General features: G+C 33.7%; 2 protein-coding genes across 2 annotated transcripts; one reads left to right on the forward strand and one right to left on the reverse strand.

Moving 5' to 3' along the window:
- Nucleotides 1-753: 753 nt before the first annotated feature.
- LOC129311610 (RNA-dependent RNA polymerase 1) lies at nt 754-9,307 on the forward strand. The gene is made up of 5 exons (XM_054953971.1): nt 754-992; nt 2,138-2,679; nt 3,909-5,794; nt 7,477-7,627; nt 8,262-9,307. Exons 2-5 carry the CDS (start codon nt 2,164-2,166, stop codon nt 9,081-9,083), a joined length of 3,375 nt encoding a protein of 1,124 aa, XP_054809946.1. The 5' UTR covers nt 754-992; nt 2,138-2,163; the 3' UTR covers nt 9,084-9,307.
- A 9,943-nt stretch (nt 9,308-19,250) lies between these two features.
- Nucleotides 19,251-25,351, reverse strand: LOC129312178 (MACPF domain-containing protein At1g14780). The gene is made up of 8 exons (XM_054954801.1): nt 25,115-25,351; nt 24,695-24,936; nt 21,256-21,448; nt 21,059-21,133; nt 20,739-20,922; nt 20,465-20,634; nt 20,279-20,343; nt 19,251-20,139 (listed from the first exon to the last, which is right to left on the reverse strand). The coding sequence occupies exons 1-8, from the start codon at nt 25,349-25,351 to the stop codon at nt 19,563-19,565; spliced, it is 1,743 nt and encodes a 580-aa protein (XP_054810776.1). The 3' UTR covers nt 19,251-19,562.
- Between the last annotated feature and the right edge of the window lie 1,029 nt (nt 25,352-26,380).

A 26,380-nucleotide genomic window follows, 5' to 3' on the forward strand; every position in this document is an offset into this window, starting at 1 on the left:
TAATGCGTTGGAATTTAGTGAGTGATCTAAATTTACTTATTTAATGAGTGATTTAATTATATCTATTGGATTCATGGAGGCCATATCACTTGTTGGTACAATTTCTCTAATAACCACCCGCTCTTGCTTTAGAATCTTTAATATTTTGCTTCCTAGATACAGAAATTTTATATGTTTTGACATGATGCGATTGATTTTCTTTTTACATTATTATTCATGACAATGTGCTAAAAAATAATTACAGTAATTAAGTTTTATTAATATTTGAAAATTATTAAAATATATTTTTTAAAAATTTAAAATAATCATCATCATAAAAGACTCCTTAACCATTCTCAAAATTTAAAATTTGGTGCTTTCTCAATTTTACATAAAAAATTCTTTAATAATTTTTCATTTAAATTAAACTGTTATTATCATATTACTTTTAAAATATATATTTAAAAATGTGATAAATGTATTTCTTTTTTTATTAAAAATAATTTCTTAATTATTAAGTGGGAAAAATATAATCATTGATTCTTATAATTATTTTTGTTTTTAATCTCTGTATTTTTTTAAATTTTCAGTTGATATAATTTTAATAAGATTGAGTGATTTTTATTTTTCAGATTCCTAAAATTTAGATTTTTTAATCTTTTTAATCTTTATATAAATAAAAAATATTTTAAAAAAATACGGCACCGACGATCATGTCTTCCTACCTTACGCAGGTTTTTTTGTTTACGTTGGATTGCTTTCCGCGAAACAGAAGGGTGCCAATGGCAGATTCCCGGGGCGTCGGATAAAATATTCATTCTTATTATTATTATTTTTTTCCGGGACTTCTCGATGCCTTTTCCTTTATTAACTGGCGTCATGTTACTTCCAATGAGGGATAATGAGGAGCACTGGTGCAGTTAGAGTGAGTGTTGACTCCGGCTGACTAGTGAAGAACAAGAAATTGCTCTCTCTCTCTCCGTGCTTGGATCTCCTGTCTTTTGATTGCTTTGGTAAGAATCCGTCCCTGGATTTTGATCATCTTTTTGCATTTTGATGGACGATGAGTGATCACTAACTGAAACCTCTACTGCTCTCCGATTTATGCTAATTTGTCGTGCATGGTCGATTACTACTTGCAAGAATATTACATTTCTATCAAGAACATCACGGTGTTTCGTGCTTTTTCGTTTTCCTTATTCCAGAATTTTGGATATGTCAGATTAGTTGTGTTCTTGTTGGTGAGCCTTTACATGTTCAAAGAGTTTTTGCTTTTCTGCTTTGGTGCTTTGCTGGGTTGCTCTAAAATTTGCTCTTGGTGATTTAACTTAACGCAAAAGGAAACATTTTTCTTGAAAAAGCGAAGTTTAAACGTTTCCCATGAATACAACTTTTTCCCTCTTCGGTGAACCATTTGATCCGTCTGGCTTGTGAACATGAATTTAATTCTTACTTCTTCTAAAATTGGGTTGCATACTGTACCTTCTGAGATTTAACCTTTGACCATTTTTGTATTCACTATCACTTCTCTTTTAATACTCAGAAAAAGAACTCTCAAGATTCGCCAAGGGCATGTGTTTGATTGGTTATCTTGTAAAACCCATTATTGAGTAAATTGTTCTGTATTTCTTAGGTAATTGATTTTCTTCGTTTTAGCTGACTCAATCTTTGAATCCTCAATCATCATTCACGCGGGAACTTCATCGTTCAAGTGTTTGCTCCATCAAATTCGAAATTATATGAATTGAGCTATTTGGTAATTTCGTTGGACATGGTATTGTCACGAATGCTTGTTTCAGAACCCATAAGTTTGAACTAAAAACCATGCCGCGAGTAAGTTTTAGAAGATAAGGCTCCATCCAAGTTTGGTTCTTTGTTTATATTGTAAGATACTCTATCATTAACTCTAGTGACTTGCTTTATGGGACGAGTTCTGCTAGAAATGGTGAATTGGGGCATTCCGAAATCTGACGATTCATAAAGCTCTGTTGTGTTGGCTTGCTGGATGTTATTTCGTCTTGTTCCTCATTTCTCATCACGAAATATGCTAGAAAATTTTATCGGCATTTCATCTTTAACTTAATCCTATTGCGAATCACCGTAATGTTTTTCTGTCCTTTTTTCTTGTTGGTTATTTATTTCATCTTCTCCTATCCAGGAAATTTTAAAGAGTTGGCATATAGGATGGGTAGAACAATTGAGCTGTCTGGATTCCCTCGTAATGTTTCTGTGTCTGCAATAAAGCCATTTGTAGAGAAGATGACTGGTGAAGATACTGTCTATGCTATTAAGATAAGGCAAGGGAAAGGTAAATTTCCAAGGGCATATGCTATCATTCAATTCACAGATGCAAAGCATGCTTCTTATCTTACCTCCTTGCCGGAAAAAACCATATGGTATGAGAATTCCTATCTTAAGGCTCGAGTACTGGAAAAAGATATCGTGCCTAAGCCAAGGACATTTTTGCATAGCTTGGAAGGTGTGAAACTACATTTTGGCTGTCAGATCTCAAAGGAAAGATTCTATATTTTATGGAAAGCGGTGACTACAGAAGTAAACTTTGGGATTGGAATGAGAAAGATACAGTTCGTTCTGTCCTACAGAGGGGAGGATTATAAACTTGAGCTTTCCTATGAGAACATTTGGCAGATTGAGCTGCATCGTCCACACGGTGAAACTGCAGAATATCTTCTGATTCAGGTTCTTAAATATAAATTATTTTGTGGGGATTTGAATTTTGAAAGCATGTACTGCATTTGCTTGCACTCTTTGGTAGATGTAATGAAAGAATTGCTGCTGAAGCGATAGTTTTAACGAACACCAACCATATTATGATAAATGCAAACCACTTGGCTTGCTACACTTTATAAGGGTAGGGTAAAGTTTGGTAGAAGTCAAGGATTCATTTTCTTGACCACAACAAAGATATGGTGAAATGAAGCTAATGCCTTCATGGTAACGAAACTTCTAGATTATCTGATTTCTAGCATAAACAAAATGAAGGAAAGGGAAAAAAATACTGATATAAAGAATTCTGCATGAAAATTTTAATAGATAGTACTGAATAAATGCTATTCCATGAGATCTGCTTTACTATGTTGAAGCTGAATTTATAGACATCTTACTTATATTTATATATATATATAATATAGACGTCTTGCTTCTTTTTATATACTGAAACATGCTTTTATTTGTGGCATGTCTGCATGTATACGCAGTATGTGTGTGTGTGTGTATACAGGTACATATATATATAGTGTGAGATTTATCTCATAATTAATTGTTAGATGAACAATAATAAATGTGGTGATATATCTTGATTGATAAGATTTAAGCTTTCAGTACGTTTCTAATGTCATTTAGACGCATAGATTTGAGACTAAGGCCTATCTATACACTCGTTGGAGAAGCGAGATGACAGTTTGATATTCATCTTACCAACCAGTTCTTTATATATTGTTCCAGTCACTTAAGCTCATCAGTCACTTTCAAACTGCTTCAGGTTTGATAGTTGCCTCACAAGGTTTAGATCCCAAGAGTCATGTTTCCTTGCCTATCACCTAAATCTTCTGTTTGGGGTTGGTTTTGAGGAAGCCTTTCAGATCATATACCTTTCAATGCCTGTCATAAGAGTGAAGTACATTCTACAAGTACAAGGAAACTATAACATAGGGTCAACCCTTAAAGCTCATACTTATATCAGTGCACAATAATGATTGTGAGAATCTGTGCAAGCTTGTATTCTCTGGGTTGTTGGTGAAACCTATATGTATATTTTTTTTCCTGATAAACGGTGAGACCTAATTTTTCATTCATGAAGATTGGTTCCTGTTAATTCATGTGATTGCGTATTGCTGTAATTTGTAATCTTCTGCATACTTGACTTCAGAGGAATATTGTATCTTTACCAATTTCTCTTCAATTGTCAGCTACTTGGTGCTCCTCGAATATTTGGGAAAGATGGACGTACTTCAGGAAGTATATTTGAAGATCCTTTTCTCAACTATTATAAAGATATTTCTGATGATCAATGGATCCGATCAACAGATTTCACTCCTTCTGGCTGTATTGGGCAGTCTTCTACTATATGTTTGCAGCTTCCTTCTCATGGTCATCTTCCAAATTTCAGGGAAAACTTTGCTTACTATAAGGAAAGTGAGAGGAAGTTCTCTTTGGAGGAAGGATTCCCTTTTTCCAACAATTTGAATCTAGTCCCTATTGTTGCTCCTCCTCAAGGAATTGACATACCATATGACATCCTGTTCAAAGTTAACTCATTGCTTCAGCATGGGTGCCTTGCAGGTCCAGCGCTAGATCGTGGCTTCTATTGTTTGATTGATCCATGTAGAATGGATCGTGCTTTCATTGAACATGCTTTAGAGAAAATGTATCATTCAAAGGAATTCTGCTTTGACCCCTCAAAGTGGATGAGGGATCAGTACAGGAAGTATTGTGCATCACAGCATCTTTCCCACGCGCCTTCCATATCCTTAGATAATGGCTTGGTGTACGTTCGCAGGGTTCAGATTACACCTTGTAAAGTTTATTTCTGTGGCCCAGAGGTTAATGTATCCAATCGTGTCCTTCGTCATTTCCATGAGTTCATTGATAACTTCCTGCGTGTTTCATTTGTTGACGAGGAGTTGGATAAACTGTTTTCAACAGATTTATCTCCGCGTACGTCTTCTACTGAGCGGAGAAAAACTGAGATCTATACAAGAATTCTTTCTATTCTTAGAAATGGAATAGTAATTGGTGATAAAAAGTTTGAATTTCTAGCATTCTCATCAAGTCAGTTGCGGGAGAATTCTTTATGGATGTTTGCTCCTACGAGATGTGGACTCAATGCTACTACCATTAGAGAGTGGATGGGAAACTTTTGCAAGATTAGAAATGTAGCTAAATATGCTGCTAGACTGGGTCAATCTTTTGGTTCATCTACTGAAACTTCAACTGTTGGCCGGGATGAAATTGAGATTATTCCTGATGTGGTGGCTGAACATGGTGGAAGTGACTACATTTTCTCTGATGGGATTGGGAAGATATCTGCTGAATTTGCCAGGAGAGTTGCTAAAAAATGTGGCTATAAATCATCCACTCCATCTGCCTTTCAGATTAGATATGGTGGGTACAAAGGAGTTGTGGCTGTTGACCCTACATCATCAGTGAAATTATCACTGAGGAAGAGCATGCTCAAGTATGACTCAGATAATACAAAACTAGATGTCTTGGCATGTAGTAAATTTCAGCCTTCTTATCTGAATCGGCAGATAATCACTCTCTTGTCTACTCTTGGTGTCAAGGATCATGTCTTTGAGAAAAAACAAAAGGAAGCTGTAGACCAACTGAACTCAATACTGACAGATTCTTTAAAGGCACAGGAAGCTCTGGACTTGATGTCTCCTGGGGAGATATCTAATATTCTGAAGGAGATGCTCATTTGCGGTTATCAGCCTGATGCTGAACCTTTTCTTTCAATGATGCTGCAAACATTCAGGGCATCAAAACTATTGGAATTGCGACGCAAAACTAGAATTATTGTTCCAAATGGAAGAGCGATGATGGGATGTTTAGATGAAACAAGTACTTTGGAATATGGTGAGGTGTTTTTGCAATATTCTGATAACAGGTTCATGCCATTGTCTGATGAATCTGTTGCATATGGCTCTGAGAGATCTCATATAGTCACAGGTAAGGTGGTTGTTGCCAAAAATCCATGCTTGCATCCCGGTGATGTGCGTGTTTTGAAGGCTGTTGATGTGCCAGCTCTTCATCACATGGTCGATTGTGTTGTTTTCCCTCAAAAAGGATCCAGGTAAGCTTGTTTCCTTGCATTTTCATTATTTTACACAGTTGATATTATTTTATAGGACCATAGGTGGTCTCACATTTAATATTTGTGTGAAATCAAAGATCCTGCTCTCTTAAATTTGTGGACCAATACTTACCAAGTATTGGTGAAATAACGAATACTTGATTGTGTTGCTTTTGTAAGTTTCAAGTTTATATGTGTTCTTGAATCTGTGAATGTGTCCTTGGGCTAGTAATATACATGCTTTTGAAGACAGCATTACATGTGAGGAGATTAGCATTATCCCGCCATATTGTTCAACTGGCAAGTTCATATTCAAACAGGGGGGGACTTGAGGGATTGCATTTAGCATGACTATTTTCCTTGGAGGTCCATTATTTTTTGTCAGGAAAACACAGCTATTGGTCCCTATAGTTCTAATGCATTTTGTTATAGGTTTCTGTAATTTTTTTTGTTGCTTCAGGTCCCTCTAATTTATTCTATTTGCAACACTAGTCCTTCTATTTTTGAAAATGTCTGAAAGGATGATGAGGTGACATTAACAATATTAAATACATGACTAATGCCGTTAATCTTTATGCTGAGGTAAAATTATGATTCAACATATTGAAAAATGAAAAAGAACAGGGTGAACAACATTGTTAATCTATTGAATCATAATTCCATCTCAGTACAAATTAATAGCATTAGTTATAGGTAAATATATTTAAAATTGTTAGTGGCAGCTCATCGTCATTTTGGGCATAATAAAAATAGAGGGACTGACATTGTAGACAAAATAAACTAGAGGGACCTGGAGTTATAAAAAAATTATAGAGACCTATATCAAAATACGTTAAAACTATGGGGACTAATAGTTATATTTTCCCTTGTTTGCTAGCATCATGCATAATTGCAGTAAAATTATTTTCAATCAGATAATGTGTTACCTGTCCATTGTAACTCACATATTTTCTGTAAAAGAAACTTCATTATTTTCTTCTTTCCGTGAGAAAATGTCAAATACTATATTTTTTGTAAGATTGTAATTGAAGAGAAGAAGGAAGGTTCTTCTGCATTATCAATCTCTTATACTAAGGAGGTTAAATGTTTACATTTTTTTCTTCAGTTTCCATAAAATATGACTTTCAAGATTGGCAAGTCTCCTGATAAAAAGATTTTATTTTTAGGCATCATATATGTCGCCGTTTACCAAGTATCCCCTTTAAGATGAAACTTAAAATAATATTGAATTTATGTGAACCCTATATATGGTCTGGGGTAGTTGTTTCTGTTTCTGACTGGCTATATTTTTCAAGCACATATAAGTTGTAAATCACACTCGTTAATTGGAACATCGCATAACGTAAATAGGAGATATACACGTGCGCACGCACTATACATGTTAGTAAAATGTTTCTATTCTAAACTATTTTGTCTTATATACACAGGAATATACTGACCTGTTTTGCAACTTCATATTCATGTTGAAATAAATCTAAAGAAGTATGATTAGATCAGATTATAAACTGTTTCTTTTAATGAGGCTTCGAATGTTTTCACATGTGGAAGAGCTAGATATGTCGTTTAGAAAGTTATTTATCAATGAATTCTCTAGTAAATTAATGTGTTTCTTTTTCTTAATTGTCTTGGGTATTTCATTTTGTAATTTGTTTTCTGACACCATAATTGACTTTCAATACAAGACCTCATCCCAATGAGTGCTCGGGAAGTGATCTAGATGGAGACATCTACTTTGTTTGTTGGGACCCTGAATTAATTCCACCTCGCCAAATCGAGCCAATGGATTATACTCCGGCCCAAAGTATAGAATTAGATCATGATGTCACCATAGAGGTATTGTTCTCTTGGATTCAGCTATCCTCTTGCTGTCATGATATCATGACAATTTACCGTGATTTCATTGGAATTGATCATGTCTAACGAGTCCGTATTGAATCGCTTTTCCATTATCCTCTCATTGCCAATACTGCAAATGCATCGCCATCAGCCTAGACTATTCTCACCTTGTTAGGGATATGAGTAGAAAACCATTCATAGGCCTTATGCTGAAAACACAAGCTTTATTGATGGTTTCGCATCCATATTTGCTTTAGTCCAAACCTATTTTACACATAGTTCATAATATTTTTGAGTGTCATAATTTGACGCTAACAAATATCATATAAACCGGAAGTCCGGAACTGAAGGATTATCTCATGGAAATTCAGTTGTCTTAAATTTTCTGGTACTTTTTTCTAGTTTGGAAGATCCAAATTTACCAATTTACGCTGTAAGTTTAAATATTTAATATCTCTTATGACACCCTTTTGTTCTATATTTCCCTTTTCATTTATTATTTTCTTTGAATTTAACTACTCAACCAGCCTTGATTTCAGTACTTCCGTTCCTGCAAGCCTTGTGCTTTTAGATCCACTTATGAGATAGACTAATACATAACCGTTTGAGATGCTTGCTTTTTCTGGTGCAGGAGGTTGAGGAATACTTTACCAATTATCTAGTGAATGACAGTCTTGGAATAATTGCAAATGCCCACACTGTCTTCGCAGATAGAGAGCCCGAGAAAGCAATGGCTGAAGCATGCACTCAGCTTGCTAGGCTATTTTCAATTGCCGTCGACTTTCCAAAAACCGGTGTCCCAGCGGTTATACCTCGTGAACTATCTGTCAAAGAATACCCAGACTTCATGGAGAAACCTGATAAACCCACCTACGAATCAGCGAATGTGATCGGAAAGCTTTTTAGGGAAGTGAAAGAAGTTGCACCAGAAGCTAAATCTACTCCAGCCTTTACTCGGGAAATGGCTAGAAAGTCTTATGACTCAGATATGGAAGTTGATGGCTTTATGGATTATGTTGATGATGCTTTCTATTACAAAAGCAACTATGACTTCAAGTTGGGGAATTTGATGGATTACTATGGAATCAAGACTGAGGCTGAAATCTTGAGTGGGAATATTATGAGAATGTCCAAATCTTTTACCAAAAGAAGGGATGCAGAAGCAATTACCATGGCTGTGAAGTCCCTGAGAAAAGAAGCTAGGACCTGGTTCAACAGCCATGGAAGTGCAGAAGATTATGAGGAGGACGATCTGAAAGCAAAAGCATCTGCTTGGTACTATGTTACTTATCATCCTAGTTATTGGGGTTGCTACAATGAAGGTTTGAATAGAGATCACTTTCTGAGCTTTGCATGGTGTGTTTACGATAAGCTTGTCACAATCAAGAGGGAGAAATCTCTTCAACGGTCTTCCTTGGAACGCAGGTTTAGCAGAGGGCTGCATTTGTATTGACAACCTGAACTTTTGCATTGTATCTCATGGAACCTGCAGTATTAGTTGGAGCGTTCATATAAGTTCTATAGCACTGTGTGAATATGACTCGAATATAACTTTAAGTGGGTACTTGACTCACTAGAGTATCTTCTATATGTATACCATGATGCTTGTACTTATGTCTAGTGGATGAAGACAAATTGTTCGTGCAAATATATATGGCATGTGGTTTTCTTTCTATATTTTTGAATCTTCATTTCTTAACGCGTGGAAGTTTGTCTCCTGGTTTACACGCACACACAGGGTAACTTATTCTCTCTCTCTCTCTCTCTCCCCCCCTCTCACATAAAAATGGTAACTTATTTTCTAGCCAAACAATTTACCAGTATAAATCTATTTCTAGTGGTTGGTGTGTCATGATCTTCGTGTGTTTGGGTGCACGTGAGAGAGTGCTTTGGGCTTTTGATTAGTGGTCACTTTATTAAGGAGCAACCAGGAAATGGGTCCATGACCATGTAAATGTAATGCAAGTATTCTTGTTTAGCATAGGAAGCTAGCCAGTAATGCATGTATAAGCTAGCTAGTTTTTCTCTCTTACAATAACAACACTTCTACTTACGATTCTGGAACAATTTATATTCTTTGTTTTGAATATTTCAATAGAACTTCTAGGAAAAATATTTTATCCTAAAATGCATACAACTGTTTTTGGAGTAATGAAAAAAATTACACGTAGTTGAGAGGAATAAAAACAAAGTTAAAAGAGATTAAATGTAACTTCTGTTGTATATTTTTACTTATAATTAATTTATGATAATATTAAATTTTACAACACCAATGTTATAAACAGTACAAACATCAAATTTATTTTTCAATATCATTCAAAAAGACTTGTAATTTCAGTATTAATTAATGTGCTAACAAATTTGTGCTCATATTTTGTTTTGGTCAAGTAGGTAACCATAAATTTTGATGCGTATTATTAAGATCATGTTGAAGAGAATATAATAAAATGGAAAGCGATGGTCAATAATGGAATGAAATGAGATGAAATGGAGCGGAATGAAAAATTTCATTGTTTGGGAATTTTATGAGAAGAATGAATGATTTTATTTGATAATTATTTATGAATTATTATAAAAAAAATTTGTCAAAAATTAATAGATTTGAATTAAGTATAATTATGTTTTTTAGTTTTGAATTATAATAGAGGAAAAACAACTTAGTTCAAATTTACAAAAATAAAGAGATTTGTGCAAACTACAAAGCGATTAAACTTATGAATCATACAATGAAATTGTGAGAAAGAGCAATTAAGCATTGATTAAAATTGAAGACTAATATTTTTAAGAATCAATTTAGCTTCATGTCAAATAAGGTGACTACTAAAGTGATTTATCTACTAAAAAGATTGATTGACAAGTATCAATGCAAAGGTAAAAATTTATATATAGTTTTTATTATATTGATTTAGAAAAAGCTTACAATCATATACTAGGAGATATACTTTAGAAAGCCTTAGAAAAAGAAAGGAGTCTAATTTGCCTATATTAGAGCCATACAAGATATGCAAAAAAGGACAATAATTAGTATAAGAACGTATATTAGTAAAATAAAGGACTTTTCTATAAGCATTGGACCACATCATGGATCATCTTTGAGTTCTTATTTGTTTGACCTAGTCTTAGATGTTTCAACTAAGCATATTCAAGTGAAAATCCTCAAATGCATGCTTTTTACAATTGATATAGTTATTATTGCAAAAACAAGAGAAGAGATTAACTACAAACTTGAGATATAAAGGAGAACATTTGAGTTGAAAGGTTTTCGCTCGAATAGGAGTAAAATAAAATATTTTCATTATAATTTTGATAAAAAGTCAGTCAATAGTAATTTAAAAATAAAATTAGGAGATCAGATTGTAACTCAAGTGAAAAAGTTTATATATTTGGAAGCCATTGTTTAACATAATAGGAAAATTATGGGGATGTAGTACATAGGATATAAGTTGAGTGGTTTAATTAGAGAAAAGCTAAAGGTGTTATTTATAATCAAAAGGTACTCAATAAACTTAAAATGAAGTTTTATTGAGATGTTATAATACCAATTATGTTATATAATAGTGAATGTTTTACTTTAAAAGGATAGCAACAGCATAAAATTAGAGTAGCAAATATAAAAATGTTGATATGAAGGTGTGAGCATTCACGTTATAACAAAATGAAAAATAAGCATATATGAGAAAAATGGGCCTGACATCTATTAAGGAAAAATTGGTAGAAGATCATTTGAGATAGCTTAGATATGTACAGAGAAAACCGCTAGAGGCACCAATAAGGAGAGTGAAATGGATAATTTTAAACCTTGTAAAGAGAGATAGAGGAAGGTCAAAGAAAATACTTATGAAAGTTGTTGACCAAGATTTTTTAATTAACAATATTCCTAAAAAATATTTATAAATAATAGAATATAATGATGTCATGCAATCTAGAGCTGTGCAAATATTGGATAGGACTAGGTTGAGCATCAACTCAAACCCCAAACCCCAGTTTGAAAGAGCACAGGCTAAATATTTCAATCTAAGGACTAGTCTAGTCGAGAAACCCAAGAGCAATATTGAGTGAAACTCAGTTGATCAGGTTACTGGACTAGTCTGATAGTCTTTCTTAATAACAAGTAATAGACTTCTCAAATTTTGTTCACCAAAAAGCCAGGAACTTTCTTTAAAAGAGAAAGAAGGATCTAGATGAATGTATATATTCTATTCTAAAACAAAGCAAAGCTATAAAAATATACTACACAAAGCAACAATAATTAGATCTTAAAATCCACAACCCAACTCCTTTTCTTTTGTTGAACAATTGGGATAGGATAGATGGTTTCAGCTTTTGCTTTTAGCTATTGAGTGTTAGAATTAGGGGGTTTAAGTATTAAAGTGGTGACATGACTAAAAACATTTGAAAAAAGGGTGTGGTTTATGTGCATATATGAATATTATGTATGTATGTATGTATGTATGTATACCAAATTGAGTTAGACCAAGTGGTTGAATAGGTTAGTCTAGAACTTGGTTTGACTCGATAATCTAACTTAGTCTAATCTATCTTCTCTTACTCTAATTTTTTTAGGTTGTGTCAAATGTAGCATCGTAGATTTTTAAATGTGAGAATTTTTTATGTTTATAAGGATATTTTAATTAAATTAAGTGAGTTTTTTTAGTAGTGACATTCTTAGGAGACTAATGTAGCTAATGGATCCTTGAATAACCTTAGAAGAGAGCTAGATCGGAGTACGAGCAAGTCATGGCAAGAAGAGAGATTCAGAATGTGTATGGAGTTCTTTGTGTCATGCACCTCGATGCATGTACATAGATTTGTGTATTATACATGATCAAATGAAAAATCAAAGAAAGAAAGAGAAATATTGAGGGAGCATCGAAGGAGACTCTTGGGGCTGCTAGGGCTCAACCTTTGGACCATATTGAAAGCATTTGGAACAATATTTAGCTTTGAGTAAGCTTCTTTCACTTCTCTTTCTCCCTATATTCAAACTTTTTGATAATTTAGGTATTGTGGGGCTTTAATTTCATGTTTTCTTAGGTAATGGCTAAACCCATTGTCTTAGTTAAGGTCTTGGAGAGTTAAATCAAGCCTTTAAACCTAGATTTTTTGACTATATAGTGATTTGGAGTTGTTGGTTAGGATTTGGACGAACTCTAAGTAGAAATTGAATGTTAAGAGCAATGTGGGTAATGTAATTTTTTTTTTGTTGGGATGTTAAATAGGGTTAAGGTAGTGTGTTAGGAGGATTATTGGGGCTAAATTGAAGTTTTAAGCATAATGAATACCCCTAATTATATTATAAAATGGGGTGATTAGTACGAGGATTTGACAATTAAGGGCTTAATTGTTTAGATTAACTTTTGATTGAGCATTGTGGTGCTAGTGGATACGTGTGGAGCCATTAGTTGACCACAATAGCCCTTTTAGTGATAAAAGGGTTGAAATAACTAGATTGTCTAATATCTCTTTTTGTGTGTTTGCATGGCAGTATGTAAATTTTGAAGTCAATGTTTTGGTTTAGTATTAACATAGTAATAATATGAAATTATACTTGTGGAGTTATGTGAAGTAGAATAAAAACTTGTTTTAATGCTTTTTTTTATTTGAAAAGGTAAATGCTATTTCTATGTATAACTACTTGTGAAATTCTATGGTTTATATGAAAGTGAGAAAATGTGATAATTTATATGTTATGACTATGTATTTGATGTATTAAGTATGTTTAGCATAATCATTATGAGAGGGTAGGAGTTCATCCTAATTTGCTTTTTGAGACATTATTTGAAAATTTATATGATACACGGGCATTGTGGAGGCCTCAGTGCTTAATATTATATTATTTAGAAGTCTCAGTACTATAAGTGGTAAAATGGGCATCGACACCCTTAATGTTTGTAGGCAAGGGAAAATCTGTAGTTCATAGTAGGTGAAGGTGCTCTTGGCCAGGGCTGCCTCCTAATAATAGTGAGCTTGAGCCAGTCCAGTTACATGGACTTGGTCCTATCGAATTATCAACCAACAAATTCAGTTGGAAGACACAAGGAGGGCATAAAGTGGTGTGTTGATCATGCTTCTCATACTATAATCATATATGTGGATTTATGAAACATGTTATATGATTTACTATACCACTTCACATACACAAACTATTACACATGAGCAGCTGATTAGACTATTTGATTACTGAGTCCTCAACTCACCCCATGATTACATTTTATAAGTGAAGGCTTTGATAGAGGCAAGGGAAAGGAGGGTGCAACCGAGTATTGTAACATCCTAAAACTTTAAATCTAGAAAAATGGATTAATTAAGGGATAAATTAGTTAAAAATATGATTAATTTATTTAATTATATTTTTGGGTGGCTAATTGGATTTTTGGGTCATATTTGGCTCTAAATTGAGATCGAATAAAAGTCGGATCAAGTCGGGAAGCATCGGGGGGAGTAAAATCAAGTTGTTGCTTGCTGCATTGTGAGCCGCAGCTTGTGTGGTGTGCCCTACGGCGCATGGCATAGCATGTAACTTAAAATTTCGGGGATCATCAGAATTGGACAGTTTTTGGGGTAGAAAACCTAGAGCACGAAGGATTCAACTTTGGACACTGCTAGGGCATCAATTTAGAAGGATTTTAAAGATTATTTGAGTCTCCAAACTCTTGGGTAAGTTTCCTACCCTTCTCCTCCACCTTTTCATCTCATTTTCCATGGGATTTGGAAGAGGGAGAATTTGGTCTGATTGGATTAAGCCATGAGTCAATGTTTTGAAAGTTTTTATTGACTCTAAAGGTTTAATTTAGGTTTATTGGTCTTGGATATGTGATAATAGGAAGCTACTTTCTTGTTTGGTGAATTTTGGATCAAGCCCTAACTTGATCATAGGGTATTGAAGTGTGATAAGTTGAGATATTAAGCTTTATCTTATGATAAAGTTAGAAAGAGACTTAAAGGGATGAAGTGAACAAATTCTAATCTTGAAAAGTCTATTTGTTGAGAATTTGAGTGAGAAGTGGGAGAATTGGGAGGTTATTATTAGCTAATGGTACTTGTGTTAATTAAAAATTAATATATAGTACTTGTTGATGTAGATTGTGGTGTGGGAAGACTTACCTTGACACAAGAAGAAATTTAGTACCACAGGTAACCCCTTTTAGTAACAAAAGGGTTGAGGTAACTAGATAATTTGCATTGTTTATTACTTTATATAAGTTATTTTGAAGTGCTTTTTTATGAATTATTGAGTATATATGTATAAATTTCTTAAAGGTTAACTATTTTAAAAAATGAGTGGACTATTGCTTTGTGAAATTCTGTATTTTTGAAGTAAATGATAAGGTTTTGTTATATTTGTTTAGAAAGTTATTTATGCATGGTCAAATGGAGATATATAGTGAAATGTGACATATTAAAGGGTGGGAGGTCACCTTAGTGGAGATAGTGAAGATTAAGTCCATATGGCATTGTTGGCACCTCGAGACGCCAGATACAGCATTTACTTTCCTTAGTGCCCAAAAATGGGTGCGGTGTTAAAGACTTACTCTCCTTAGTACCTAAAAGGGTGCGGAGTTGAAGACTATGCTCCTTAGCATCCGTAGGATGCGATGTTGGAGTAACGAACCCTAATTACTAGTAATAGGGAAACAGTAGTTCAAAAGTAGTTTAAGACACCTTGGTCGGGTAATCCTACCATGGATAGTGAGCTTAGGGACCATACATGTGGCTTGATTCTGTACACTAGCCTACTAGTTCGGTCGGGAGTATTGGAGGACTGGATGGTTAGGGATCATGCATGTAAATTTGTAGTGATATTATATGATATAATTATGTTACTTATTCTAATACTTATTTATAACTTAGCTTGTTAATCAATAATGTAGATTATCTTAGTTATTGAGATTTTTATCTCACCCCGTGAATTCTCATTTTATAGGTGCTACTAATGAGACTGAACCAGGGAGGGAATCGAGAAGGGGCTAGCATATCTGCTGTACTCTTTGTAAAGCCTAATTTTGGTTTGAGTGGTATACATAAATTTGTTATATGATATTATATGTTGTCAATTAGGAATGCATATCATTTTAATTGGTTGCACTTGTTTCATACTATGTTATTTTGTATTTTAGCCAAATTATGTGTTTGGTATGTTTTTGTGTGTTTGATTAATCACTCAAGTGTATTTTGGTCCATTGGACTTGATTCAAGTCTCACAATGGGTTAATGGTATTAGTTATGAGTTTTGGGTACTTTGATGGTTGAAAATTTCTTTGAAAAACTGACTTCTGCATTTGAGTATCTAAAATTCTCATACAATTTCGGATCATAACGAAACTTATACCATTAGTTAGCTTATTGAATAAGCTTCGCGTGGAGACTTGAATGACTCCAATCAGACATCGGATGTAAAAATGGTGCGCGTTCAAAGTTCGTCCAGAAAAGCTGTCATGGACACGTGCACCATGGCGCATTTCGCGCAAGCTGTGGCACATGGTACAGCAAGGAAATTTGTCTTTCTGTGCCACATGCCGCGGCGCATGGACCACGAGCTGCGGTACATGGACCAAAACACTTAAAAATGATATTTTTGGCCTTATTTTGAAGTGGTTTGCTTTTCAAAACTTTTCCATGCTTCCAATGTCTATTTAAAACATTAAGTTTGAGCTCAAATTATTAATTTAAAGGGTTTTTATGGGATCTGAATCATTCCACAATTATTTTTAAAAGATTATTAATTTAAACCCTTATATGGATAATGTGAGCTTAGGAGCAATCCTTGCTCCTAATTATGATTGTTTGTTGTGATTGTGTGGTGAATTTTAGTAATGTCAAGGTGAACATTACAAGTATCATGGGGACTAACTATTAGTTATATAGTCCTTTCATTTAATTTGGTTTGTAACAAATGATTGAATGCATATGCCAACTTAGGACACATATAGTTTTGTTACATACTTGCATGAATTTTATTGAGAATTGTGGATATCTCAACCTGGGTGTATTGTATCTATGTTGTTATGGTTGTGAAAGGTCGAGATACTAGTATAAGTGTTAATTTTGTATTGATTTATGTGATATATTAGCCATTAAATTGTTTATGAGAAATTGTTACCCTTAGTGAAATTTATGTTGAAAATGGGATTTTGGTGGCCAATTATTGTCTAAGTTGTTATTGTTGTGATTTGAATGCTTAAACAGATTTTTTGTGGTCCATTTGAGTTGGTCCAAGTGGTTCCACGATTATTGGCACTTAGTTTAGGGATTTAGGCACCTTAGATGTGATTTTTGAATGAAAATGAGCCATTTTAAATTTAAGTGTCCAAATCTCATTTGGCATAGTGTTTAGGTATGGGACTAGTGTCAATAGCTAGGTGGCTTTAAGAGCTACGTGTGGATGCTTGAATGGCTTGAATTAAACGTCAAACGGCAAAATAGCCCACTCCAAAAGTTGGCATGGATAGTTGTCACGACGACAGTTTACAGTCATGACAGTGGTCGTGTGTCGTGGCACAAGGCATAGAGAGGGGGTGTTTCTCTCTATGCAATCCGTTGCAGCAGACGATGCACTACGCCATGGTGCACTGTGCTTATGTGGATAAAAATAATTTATTGCTTATTGTTTTTATAGCATGATAAATTTTCAATGCTTCCATTGTCTTATTTTCTTGGTTTTAAATTATAGTTTGAACTCAAATGACCTTTGAAAGGTTTTGTCTTGGGATTTCATTTTTCTCGAATATTCTTTAACTCTTAAGTTATGATAACTATTTATGAGATTAATGTAATTTTGGTTATCATAACATTGTTTCGTGTTTGGTATTCTGTGTGCTTGGGAATGTCAGAAATGGCGTTACATCAAACCAGGCTACTTTTAGCTAGATCAAATTTACAAGACTACTGAGTTTATGTGCACCCTTAGTACAATCCATATAATCAATCCTCCTACTTAGTGGGATAAGGCTTTTTTTTTTATTGTTGTTGTATGTTTTTTAGTTTTAAGGTGAGAGAGTGAGAAGGATGAGAGTAATTTTATAATAATGTTATTTATGTTAAGACATTCCATCCTAAACCTCTTAGAGATTAGGAAAAAAATGAGTTTAGGATGGCTAAAGATGGCTTAAAAAGCCATGTCAAACCATTCCACTCCCTTTTAAAAAGGGAAAAACCTTATATATTAAAGTTTTTGTTTTCAATCAAATTAAAATATGTATATTATTTATAGATTATTTATTCTATAATAAATTTTTATTATTAATATTATCAACATTTAAAATTAACTTGTTTTGACTTAATTGAATAAATTTATGTTAAGTATATAATACTAAATATAAAAATCTTGCCCTTTAAAAAATTCTTTTAAACAATAATATAAAATTTTTAATCATCTCAATCCATTCCATTCTATCCTTTAAAAAAAAAAAAAAATCCCAAACACTGCCTAAAGATGACAGACTAGTGGTGCTGCAGTTCTGTTAATATTACGAATCTCTCACACACACACACACACAGACAGCATTTCTTTCCGCGTACGGCCTCATTTCGCTTTAAAACCACTGGAATAGATCGAGCTCTTGGCCGCTGCGTGAGATCCGTTTGACTGCTTGAGTTATTGGCGACTGTGAGTGAGACTGAGAGGTGAGAAACAGCTTCCATGGCAACAAATCAGGTATGCATGTTTGCGTCGCTGGTGCGTCTCAGCCATCATCGTTGAGCTAATGTAGCTCAACGATGAAAGTGTCCAATTTTGATTCATCCAACACAAACCTTAATTTATATAATACAAGTTACCAATTGATGAATATTAACGTAACCATCTCCTGCAATATAATGCTTCTGGAAGCAACTAGTTTAATAAAAAGGAACATGTATATTTATCACGTTGTGACGGAGACTTGATCAAAGTCGGCGAATTTCACGTGTAGATATGGGATTGCATGTAGGATTTGAATCGTTGCTTTCCCAACTAGCTAGGTTGCTCTTCTCCGACGTTTTGTACGAATACAAAGTGGCTGTGGCGCTAAAAAGCCATGCAAATTGGTGCTGTGTTCGATGTCGAGATATACTTAAGTATCCAATTAATTGTGAAAATATGCAGAAAAATCCCTTTTTTTAAGCTATGCATAATTAATATTTGTATGATATACATAAAAAATGTTGAAAGAATACAGAAAAACTAAAGGAAATTTGTCATATTTTTTGGCTTCTCTAATAGAAGAAAAGACTTCAAGGGTTTATCGAATGGATCGGGGGAAGAAAATTGATCGCTATTTCAAGGTTTGAATTTTATGCATTTCAATTTAAAAAAAAAATTGATTCTGTTGATGCACATGTGTGAGATCAACGTGTATCAGATAAGCACGGAATTAATCCTGCTTCCTCTTTTTGGTGTCCCAAGCCCCGAGGTGGAAATGGAAATAGGTCTAATGCACTTTTCTCTGTTGCATTTTCATGTGCATTTTCTTTATCGATAAAAGAGATGTCAAAGATAGTAAGAGGTGACTATATTAATTGATGATAAAAGAAAAGAAACACATGGTGCGTCAAATCCAAATCTGGGCGCAATTTTATATACTTGGGTTGCGTTCATATTCAATTTCATTAAGCAACTATAAAATTCAAGTGAGCCTAAGGATGATTCGCTCGAATCTATTTGCTATTTTCTTCCAAAAAATACAATCTTGTATAAAATTGTCTTGGTTTGTGCGAAAGAATAAAAGAATGAACACAACTACTATGAAGCCAACAAGGCATTGCCATTGAGCCTATTGACTACCCCTGTCAAGCAGGTACAGATATATATTACGTATAGAGTATGAACATGTGTATGAAGCCCTTTTGGGATGTATATGTTGTGGATTCGATCACTCGCAGGTGTTATGTTCTTCTTTACTTTTACATTCTCTGTCTTTCAACTTTCATGAATCAGTGTTCAACAAAGAGAACTTTACACATAAGCATATCTTACCTTCTCCAAGACCAATCTTGCTCCGGTGGCCAGCCAATGGCCAGGGCTATCTTGTGGGCCCTTGCACACCTGTGACATATCTACAAATTTTAGAAGCTTTTGTGTTTGTACAGGAACTGGAGGTCCTGTAGGGAACACCCCAGAATCCACAACCACTGCTGGTTTTTTCTGATCTTTATTACCAGAAATTGATGTGCTTATTGCTGAGAAAATCCCAGTCTTCTGGGAAAGCTCACTGGAGCATCTTGTCCAATGTGACTGTACAACAACAGAACTAGATACCTCAGAGAATAATAGCCTGAGATGGAGGACACTCTTTGAATCATGCTTCTTCACATGAAGTTGAGCCCCTGTCACAATGAAGGCCACGTCTTTCCCAGAGCACCATCTGGGGTTGTATTTCACTGGTGCTGTGCACACATGCGAAAATTTTCTGCCATTGATGGCTTCAAAGAACCTTTCATCACTGATTTCTTCCGACCATATGATTGTGCTCTTTATTTTGTTCTCAAGCATCATTGGAGTGTTGAGTAGATGTTGCAAGTGTATGGCTAATCTGTGTTGCCAACAAACACACTTGTCAGTGGTGCATATACTCAAAATAAACAAGCTTAATCATGACTTCTTTATGAAAGGGAAAGAGGGAAATGGGTTTGAGCTGTATAAAAAGTACATCAAGTGACCGTAAAATTAACCTGTTGCATTTCATGCCCTCAAGAAACAGGCGCATCCCCGTAATTGGCCTTTCCCCCGCTATCACCTGCGTTGTAAATATTTTAGATTAGATCTTTGAGAATGAATATCAGGCGCTAGAACATGTAATCAAGCTCAAGCCTGTAACATTCTGTATTTTGGGAATATTGGAAATGGTTAGAGAGTACCTTAGCAGTGTTTACATACAGCTTAGGACCCATCAAATTCAAGCTGAGAGAAGGTGAGGGAGTAGCTCTATTTGCGATTGGACCGAGGGGGAGATCATTGTGAATGGGAGCCCAAACCTTGTATGCTTGGAAGTCAAGAAAGTATGGCAGTTCTGAGAGAGGAGGCTTATCTGCATTTTATGTGGTCAATGGTCAATGAAAAGTTGATGCTGCCATCATTATTCTGTATTGCATTTTACAACTTCCGGGAGAAAGAAGATGATAATCAACTTACATCGGAGGTAGAGGTTGATAGCATGTGATAAGAAGCCTCTGCCAGGAGCATTTTTAAGAAGAGAAGTGATTGGAATGAAGCTGAACTGAATAGCATCCGGATTATCAGGAACTGTGAGAAGCCATTCACAATGGCTGCTCACTTGGGTGTCCCCTCCCCTCTTAGAACATATCACAGTAATTCCCTGCATGTATCAATCTTTGAAAACCATTAATCGCGTAATCAGTTGTAGACTTAAATGACTTTTTTAACTTGTATTATTGAAAATTTGTACATTTATTAATAGGAAATGGTTAGTTGGGCTAAGAGGGGAAACCTACATCTTTTGAACTAACAAATGAGCAGCTATTGAAGGCAACAGCTTGTGGACCGAAGACATCAAAAGCCCGTGGTGCCTGTATTTTCAGCACATCAGTGTTATCACTCAAACACAATATCTAAATCAGGGAAGAAAATTAATTGTTGTTAAGAGATCTTATTTGAATAAACTGAAGCTTAAATAATACGAAAGTAGGACCTTGCATTTATGCTCTTTAGCATTTGGTAGGAAATTGCATGTCCCATTGAATAGTTGATCTCCGAGATCATCCAAGTGCTTCTTGAGCTCTGATGGTTCCAAATTAGAAGACTCATCTTGCCTAACTAGCACTGCATCTTTGCCACCAACGCCAAGTCCCACAATGATGTGAGTTCCATAATTCTCTATGAATCTGATAAGCACAGTATCTTTGATTATACAACTATACAAGCAACTTCAAAACTTGAGAAAGTTCTGTTTCTACATTTCAGCGGCTTTCTAGCAACTGAAAGGCAGGGAATCATCTGTTTATATGCAGCTTAACAAAATGCTTTAAAGTGGACCAATAAAAAGCAATTGCTCCTTGGGTTCAAGGTCATTGCACCCTTATCCGTAAGGCGTAGTCAGTAATCACTAGATTGAAAAAATGAAGAGGGAAAAAAGGTAAGTTTTACTTGCTGATCACGATACCAAAATGTATTACAGAACATGTAAAACTATTTAAACAAAGTCCTTGAGGATCATGATCATTCTCCCAAATATAAAATTCATTCAAGTCACCAGGCTACTGAGTCAATTGCTGAACCATGAAGGCTCAAACTTGAGGGTAATCAGGCTACTGAGTCAATTGCTGAACCATGAAGGCTCAAACTTGAGGGTAATCTGGAAGCTACAATTCGCATACCTTTCCTTCTTTTGCAGTCAACGACTTACGACTTGTGAGGCTTGAAATTTTGGTGCAATTTCACTGTAATGCTGAAACTGCACCTAGTAAACTTTTGAAATTTGAATATTAATGTTTATTAATATTTCACAAAGTTTCCAACCGTCCAACTTCCCAGAAGTTATACGGCTTTGAACATAGAAAACTTGCCATCAGCTGGCCGCCATCTGACCGTTTCTTTTTTGAACACAGAAGTAAAACGTTGCTCTGACGTCATATATTAAATATTATACTGGCTATTAAAAAATATATAAGCTGCAAGTGTTAATGGAGTGTTCTTCGTTGACTTATTAAATTTTAAAAATCCATTTTTTTTAACGATGCTATTTTATTAAAACAGTTTATCTTATTATAGTTTAATCATAATCAATATATATATACTCCTCCGTATAAAAATATAAGATATTTTTAACCGAATTTTACTCCCCAATAAAGTAACTACTTACTTTCAAACTAACTTTATCTTTTCATAGTTACCCATATTAAACATTCTATAATAAATATAAAGTCATTATCAATAGGAACATTTTTGAAAAAAAAATGATTACATCTTAAAAGATTAAAAATCTCTTATATTTTTTAATATCTAACTCCTCAAAAAATGCCTTACATTTTTAAATGGAGGGAGTATATATTAAATTGCATAGAAGCTGAATGGTGATTAGCCATGAACAGTTCATAAACAATAAAATTCGATTTAGACTTTTTATGATGCACAACACTCATCTCTAATTGTGACAAGAACACTACTTAACATGAATTCTTTGAGTTTTTTTTTTTTGGCCAAAGAATTCTTTGAGTTTCGAACAAGGAAAATAATAATAATTGATGAAGACTTCCAGTTAAATCAAATATCTACGCCACATAGGTGTCCATATAAGAAGAGTATATCCGTAATCATGAAGTCATAATCATATTCAAAAAGAGAAGTCGAGAAAAAAAGAGGGGCAAAAAGTCAAAGGTTTGTGTCAGAACTCAGAAGAAAGAGCCTAGGCTGGGATTTCATGCATCACAGCTAAGTTATTAGCTTGGTAGTTGGTAGGATGAATTTGTTATGATCATATAATAAACAATCTGAGCACATGTGAATCCAAGAAAGAAAATACCGTGTAAAAGATCTTACCAATTGATCTAAAGAATAACTTCGAAATTATCACTCGTTTGCACTCTAACGTTTTTCAAATCATTGATGGAGTGAGAAATCAATTAAAAATGTTTCCTTTAGAATAATTGAAATATTTTGACCTTGAAAATAATTAAAATATCAATGCTGCCTAATTAATCTGAGGCTTAATCTTATATTTAAACCAAACTATTTGTTGATTTGTTCTAAATATGTATTCTTACATACTCTCTCTCTCTTAAAAATATAAAGTATTTTTAAAAAAATTAAATATTCAAAAATAAAAGATATTTTTAATTTTTTAAGATATAATTATTGTCTTTTTTTTAAACTATCCCTATTAATAATAACTTTATGTTTATTATAAAGTGTTTAATAGAAATAAATATAAAAAATAAAATTAGTTAAAAAATAAATAATTACTTTATTAAAAAATAAAATTCAATTAAAAATATTTTATAAACAGAAGAATATGTGTAAACATTTTTTTTTTAATTCTAAGCAAAACGTTTAAAAAAAAACGATAACTATTATTGTTATCGTGTAAGTTGTCTTTATCTTGAAGAAATAGCCTGAGTCGGCAACTGTGTTATCCTGAATCATAAAATAATTCTAAATAAAATAACACTTGTCAGTAAAATTTATTGAATATATTTTATAATTTTATTTTTAAAATAAAAATTAAAATTTAAAAATATTATTCATTTAATATTTTATTTATACAAAATATAACATTAAAAAAATATCATTAATAAATTTTATTTTTATCAAATTATTTTGAGGTGAAATTCTTTTTAAAATATTTTATAATTTAAAAAAGAATAATAAATAATGAGATCTAGAATGGCGGATCAATGATTATGATTCCATTCTATGAATGCGAATTGCGAAAGATGTATGTATGACTGCGCGGATTGCGCATGTGGCCACGTCTGGCAAATGTAGAAATTTGTGTTCCCAGACGGCTAAGCAAGTTAGGTTACAGATTTGGCCCTACTACTTTGACTTTTCTTTCCTAGTAGTTTGCCAATTTATTTTCCCTTTCAAATGGCTACTGAAATTCTAAACTACATTATTAGTATTAGTTATCAAATATGCACCGGAACTGATGATATATCAATCTTATTTTACATGATCAATATTCATTTTTTGTCACTGAGGTTATGTACTTATTTAAGGAATCTTAGTATCGCAATTAGCATGATGATCCTTGCGTTCTAGATGTTCAATACCCATCTCATTTAAATAAATAATCAAGCAGGAAAAAAAAAAACAGAGTAAACGTATCATCATCAGAAAACCAAAAGACTGGATATTCTGAAATCTAAGCCTTTTTTTTATTTGAGGAATTTTTATTATTTCTATTAAAGAAAAGCGAAAGATTGTAAAGTTTCATTTGTAATCCAAATTATTTTCCCATTTGAAATTATGGATACCTCCCATGAAAAGCACAATTAATGTCCATAAGAAAACCTCTATGAATTATTTCAGTGCCAATTGATCCAATTCACTCTAGCTTTGTGATGTTTTCTTTTCATCTTTTTAAGACTAGTCATCATTGAAAACGAAATGAACAAAAAAAATTCCATTACCTTGCAAGCGCAGGAGGATCCCAGGAAGAAGGAACGGCTTCAAGGACTTCTTTGGACAGAACAAGAGGGTACCGATCAATGTGGACAGTGAACAGTCCGATGAAGTAGCCATCAAGAGCCAAGCACTTGGTGTTCGCTGCGTCGATTGCCCATGAACTCCCATCAAACCCGAACATGGCATTGAAAAGCCCCGAGGGAATTTTCCCAGGAATCGAACTTTTCTGGTTGAACAGCTCTGACATCTATCAACAGCATGAAAATCCAGATCATCAACCCAGTCAAGAATCGGGGGAGGGGAAGAAATCTATTAATCACCAAGTATTTCAAAAATACGGAATAATTGCTCTGGATCGACGAAAGCTCATGAGAAAGCCAATGAATAAGCTGAATTGCAGAGAAGCGTTCGATGAAATGTCTTACTTGTGCGAAGGTGAGGATATCGGATTGGTATCGAGTGCGATCGCCCTTATCGCATTTGATATCGACGGAGACATTGGAGACGGTTCCAAAACCAGGAATCGCGAGCTCTTTTCTCTCTGTTTCGTTGAGAAGAACCAAACGGTCTTCGCCTTTGCAGAATTTGAGACGGAAATCTGAGGTAAGGTCGAAGCCTTTGCCTAAGCTGTTGAGAGCTCTCTTAGCTATTCCTTCACCCATTTGTGTTTCAGTGTTTGACCGGACCCCATGGAAGCGCCAAACATTATATATACTAGTATTCACCGTTTTTTTTTTTTTTTTTCTCCCCAATAGCTTCTCTTTTTTACATTTTAAAGGAGCATTTTGGAGTTAGAGCTAGAAAACGAATTAGCCTTAAAGGGCTTGAGTTCTTAAAAAGGGTTTCTCATTTTCATTCCTCTTCTAAGGTAAAGGGCACAAGATCGTCCCAAGATCTGTTTTAAAAAAAATAAAAAAATAAAATAAAATTAAGCATTATAAATTAATTAAAATATTTTAAAATAAAAAATAAAATCATCATAATCTTTTAAAAATTAAACAACACACCTTTAGAAGTTTAGTAATAAAATTTAAATTTTAATTAAAAAATAATTTATTTTTTTAAATACACAAACGTAATAATTATAAAAAAAATAAAAAATATTAAAAAATTTATAGTGTACACTGATATTTATTAAATTATATTAAATTAATTTTAAAATAAATTAAAATTAATAATAATATGATGCGTGTATGAATAAGGTTTTAAGCGAGCAGGTCTTTAGTTTCAAACGCATGTTTCACTAAAAAAATTAATAATAATATAATAAAAATTTAAGAGCCATCCCAGCTCAAGCTTTTTTTTTATAAAGCTTATCAGAACTAAGCCCTCAAATCTAGTCACTTTAAAAAAATTATTTTTAAAATTTAAATTTTTATTTAAATAAGGCTTTCAAATCTCGTCCTCCGAATCCAACCCTTATTTTCAACTCTATTTGAAATAGTAGTCAACACTTTAAATGATTTGATAGAATTTTTTTATTTTTAAAATAATTAAAATGTAACATTCTCTCCCAATGTTAAATGCCCTTTGCTTTATGCAGTTGCTATTATTTATAACTATCTCACTTTTAGATCTTCTGATTTTTATTTTTCAAAAATGCTTTTATAAGAGAACATAACAAATATCATCATTAGTGTCTCGTCGTAAAATTAAAGCATTTCATATTATTAGTAAAATACATGCTCTTT

This window comes from Prosopis cineraria, unplaced genomic scaffold (assembly GCF_029017545.1).
Source record: "Prosopis cineraria cultivar Desert tree isolate PC_DT_omini unplaced genomic scaffold, ASM2901754v1 PC5, whole genome shotgun sequence".
NCBI classification, from domain to species: Eukaryota; Viridiplantae; Streptophyta; class Magnoliopsida; order Fabales; family Fabaceae; genus Prosopis; species Prosopis cineraria.

Coding starts and splice junctions, on each gene's coding strand:
- LOC129312178 (XM_054954801.1), bottom strand. CDS start 25,351: ATGGGTGAAGGAATAGCTAAGAGAGCTCTCAACAGCTTAGGCAAAGGC. Junction 24,937..25,114: donor ATATCCTCACCTTCGCACAA/GTAAGACATTTC, acceptor TGCTGTTGATAG/ATGTCAGAGCTGTTCAACCA. Junction 20,344..20,464: donor TGTATGTAAACACTGCTAAG/GTACTCTCTAAC, acceptor TTTACAACGCAG/GTGATAGCGGGGGAAAGGCC.
- LOC129311610 (XM_054953971.1), top strand. CDS start 2,164: ATGGGTAGAACAATTGAGCTGTCTGGATTCCCTCGTAATGTTTCTGTG. Junction 5,795..7,476: donor TTCCCTCAAAAAGGATCCAG/GTAAGCTTGTTT, acceptor TTTCAATACAAG/ACCTCATCCCAATGAGTGCT. Junction 7,628..8,261: donor ATCATGATGTCACCATAGAG/GTATTGTTCTCT, acceptor TTTCTGGTGCAG/GAGGTTGAGGAATACTTTAC.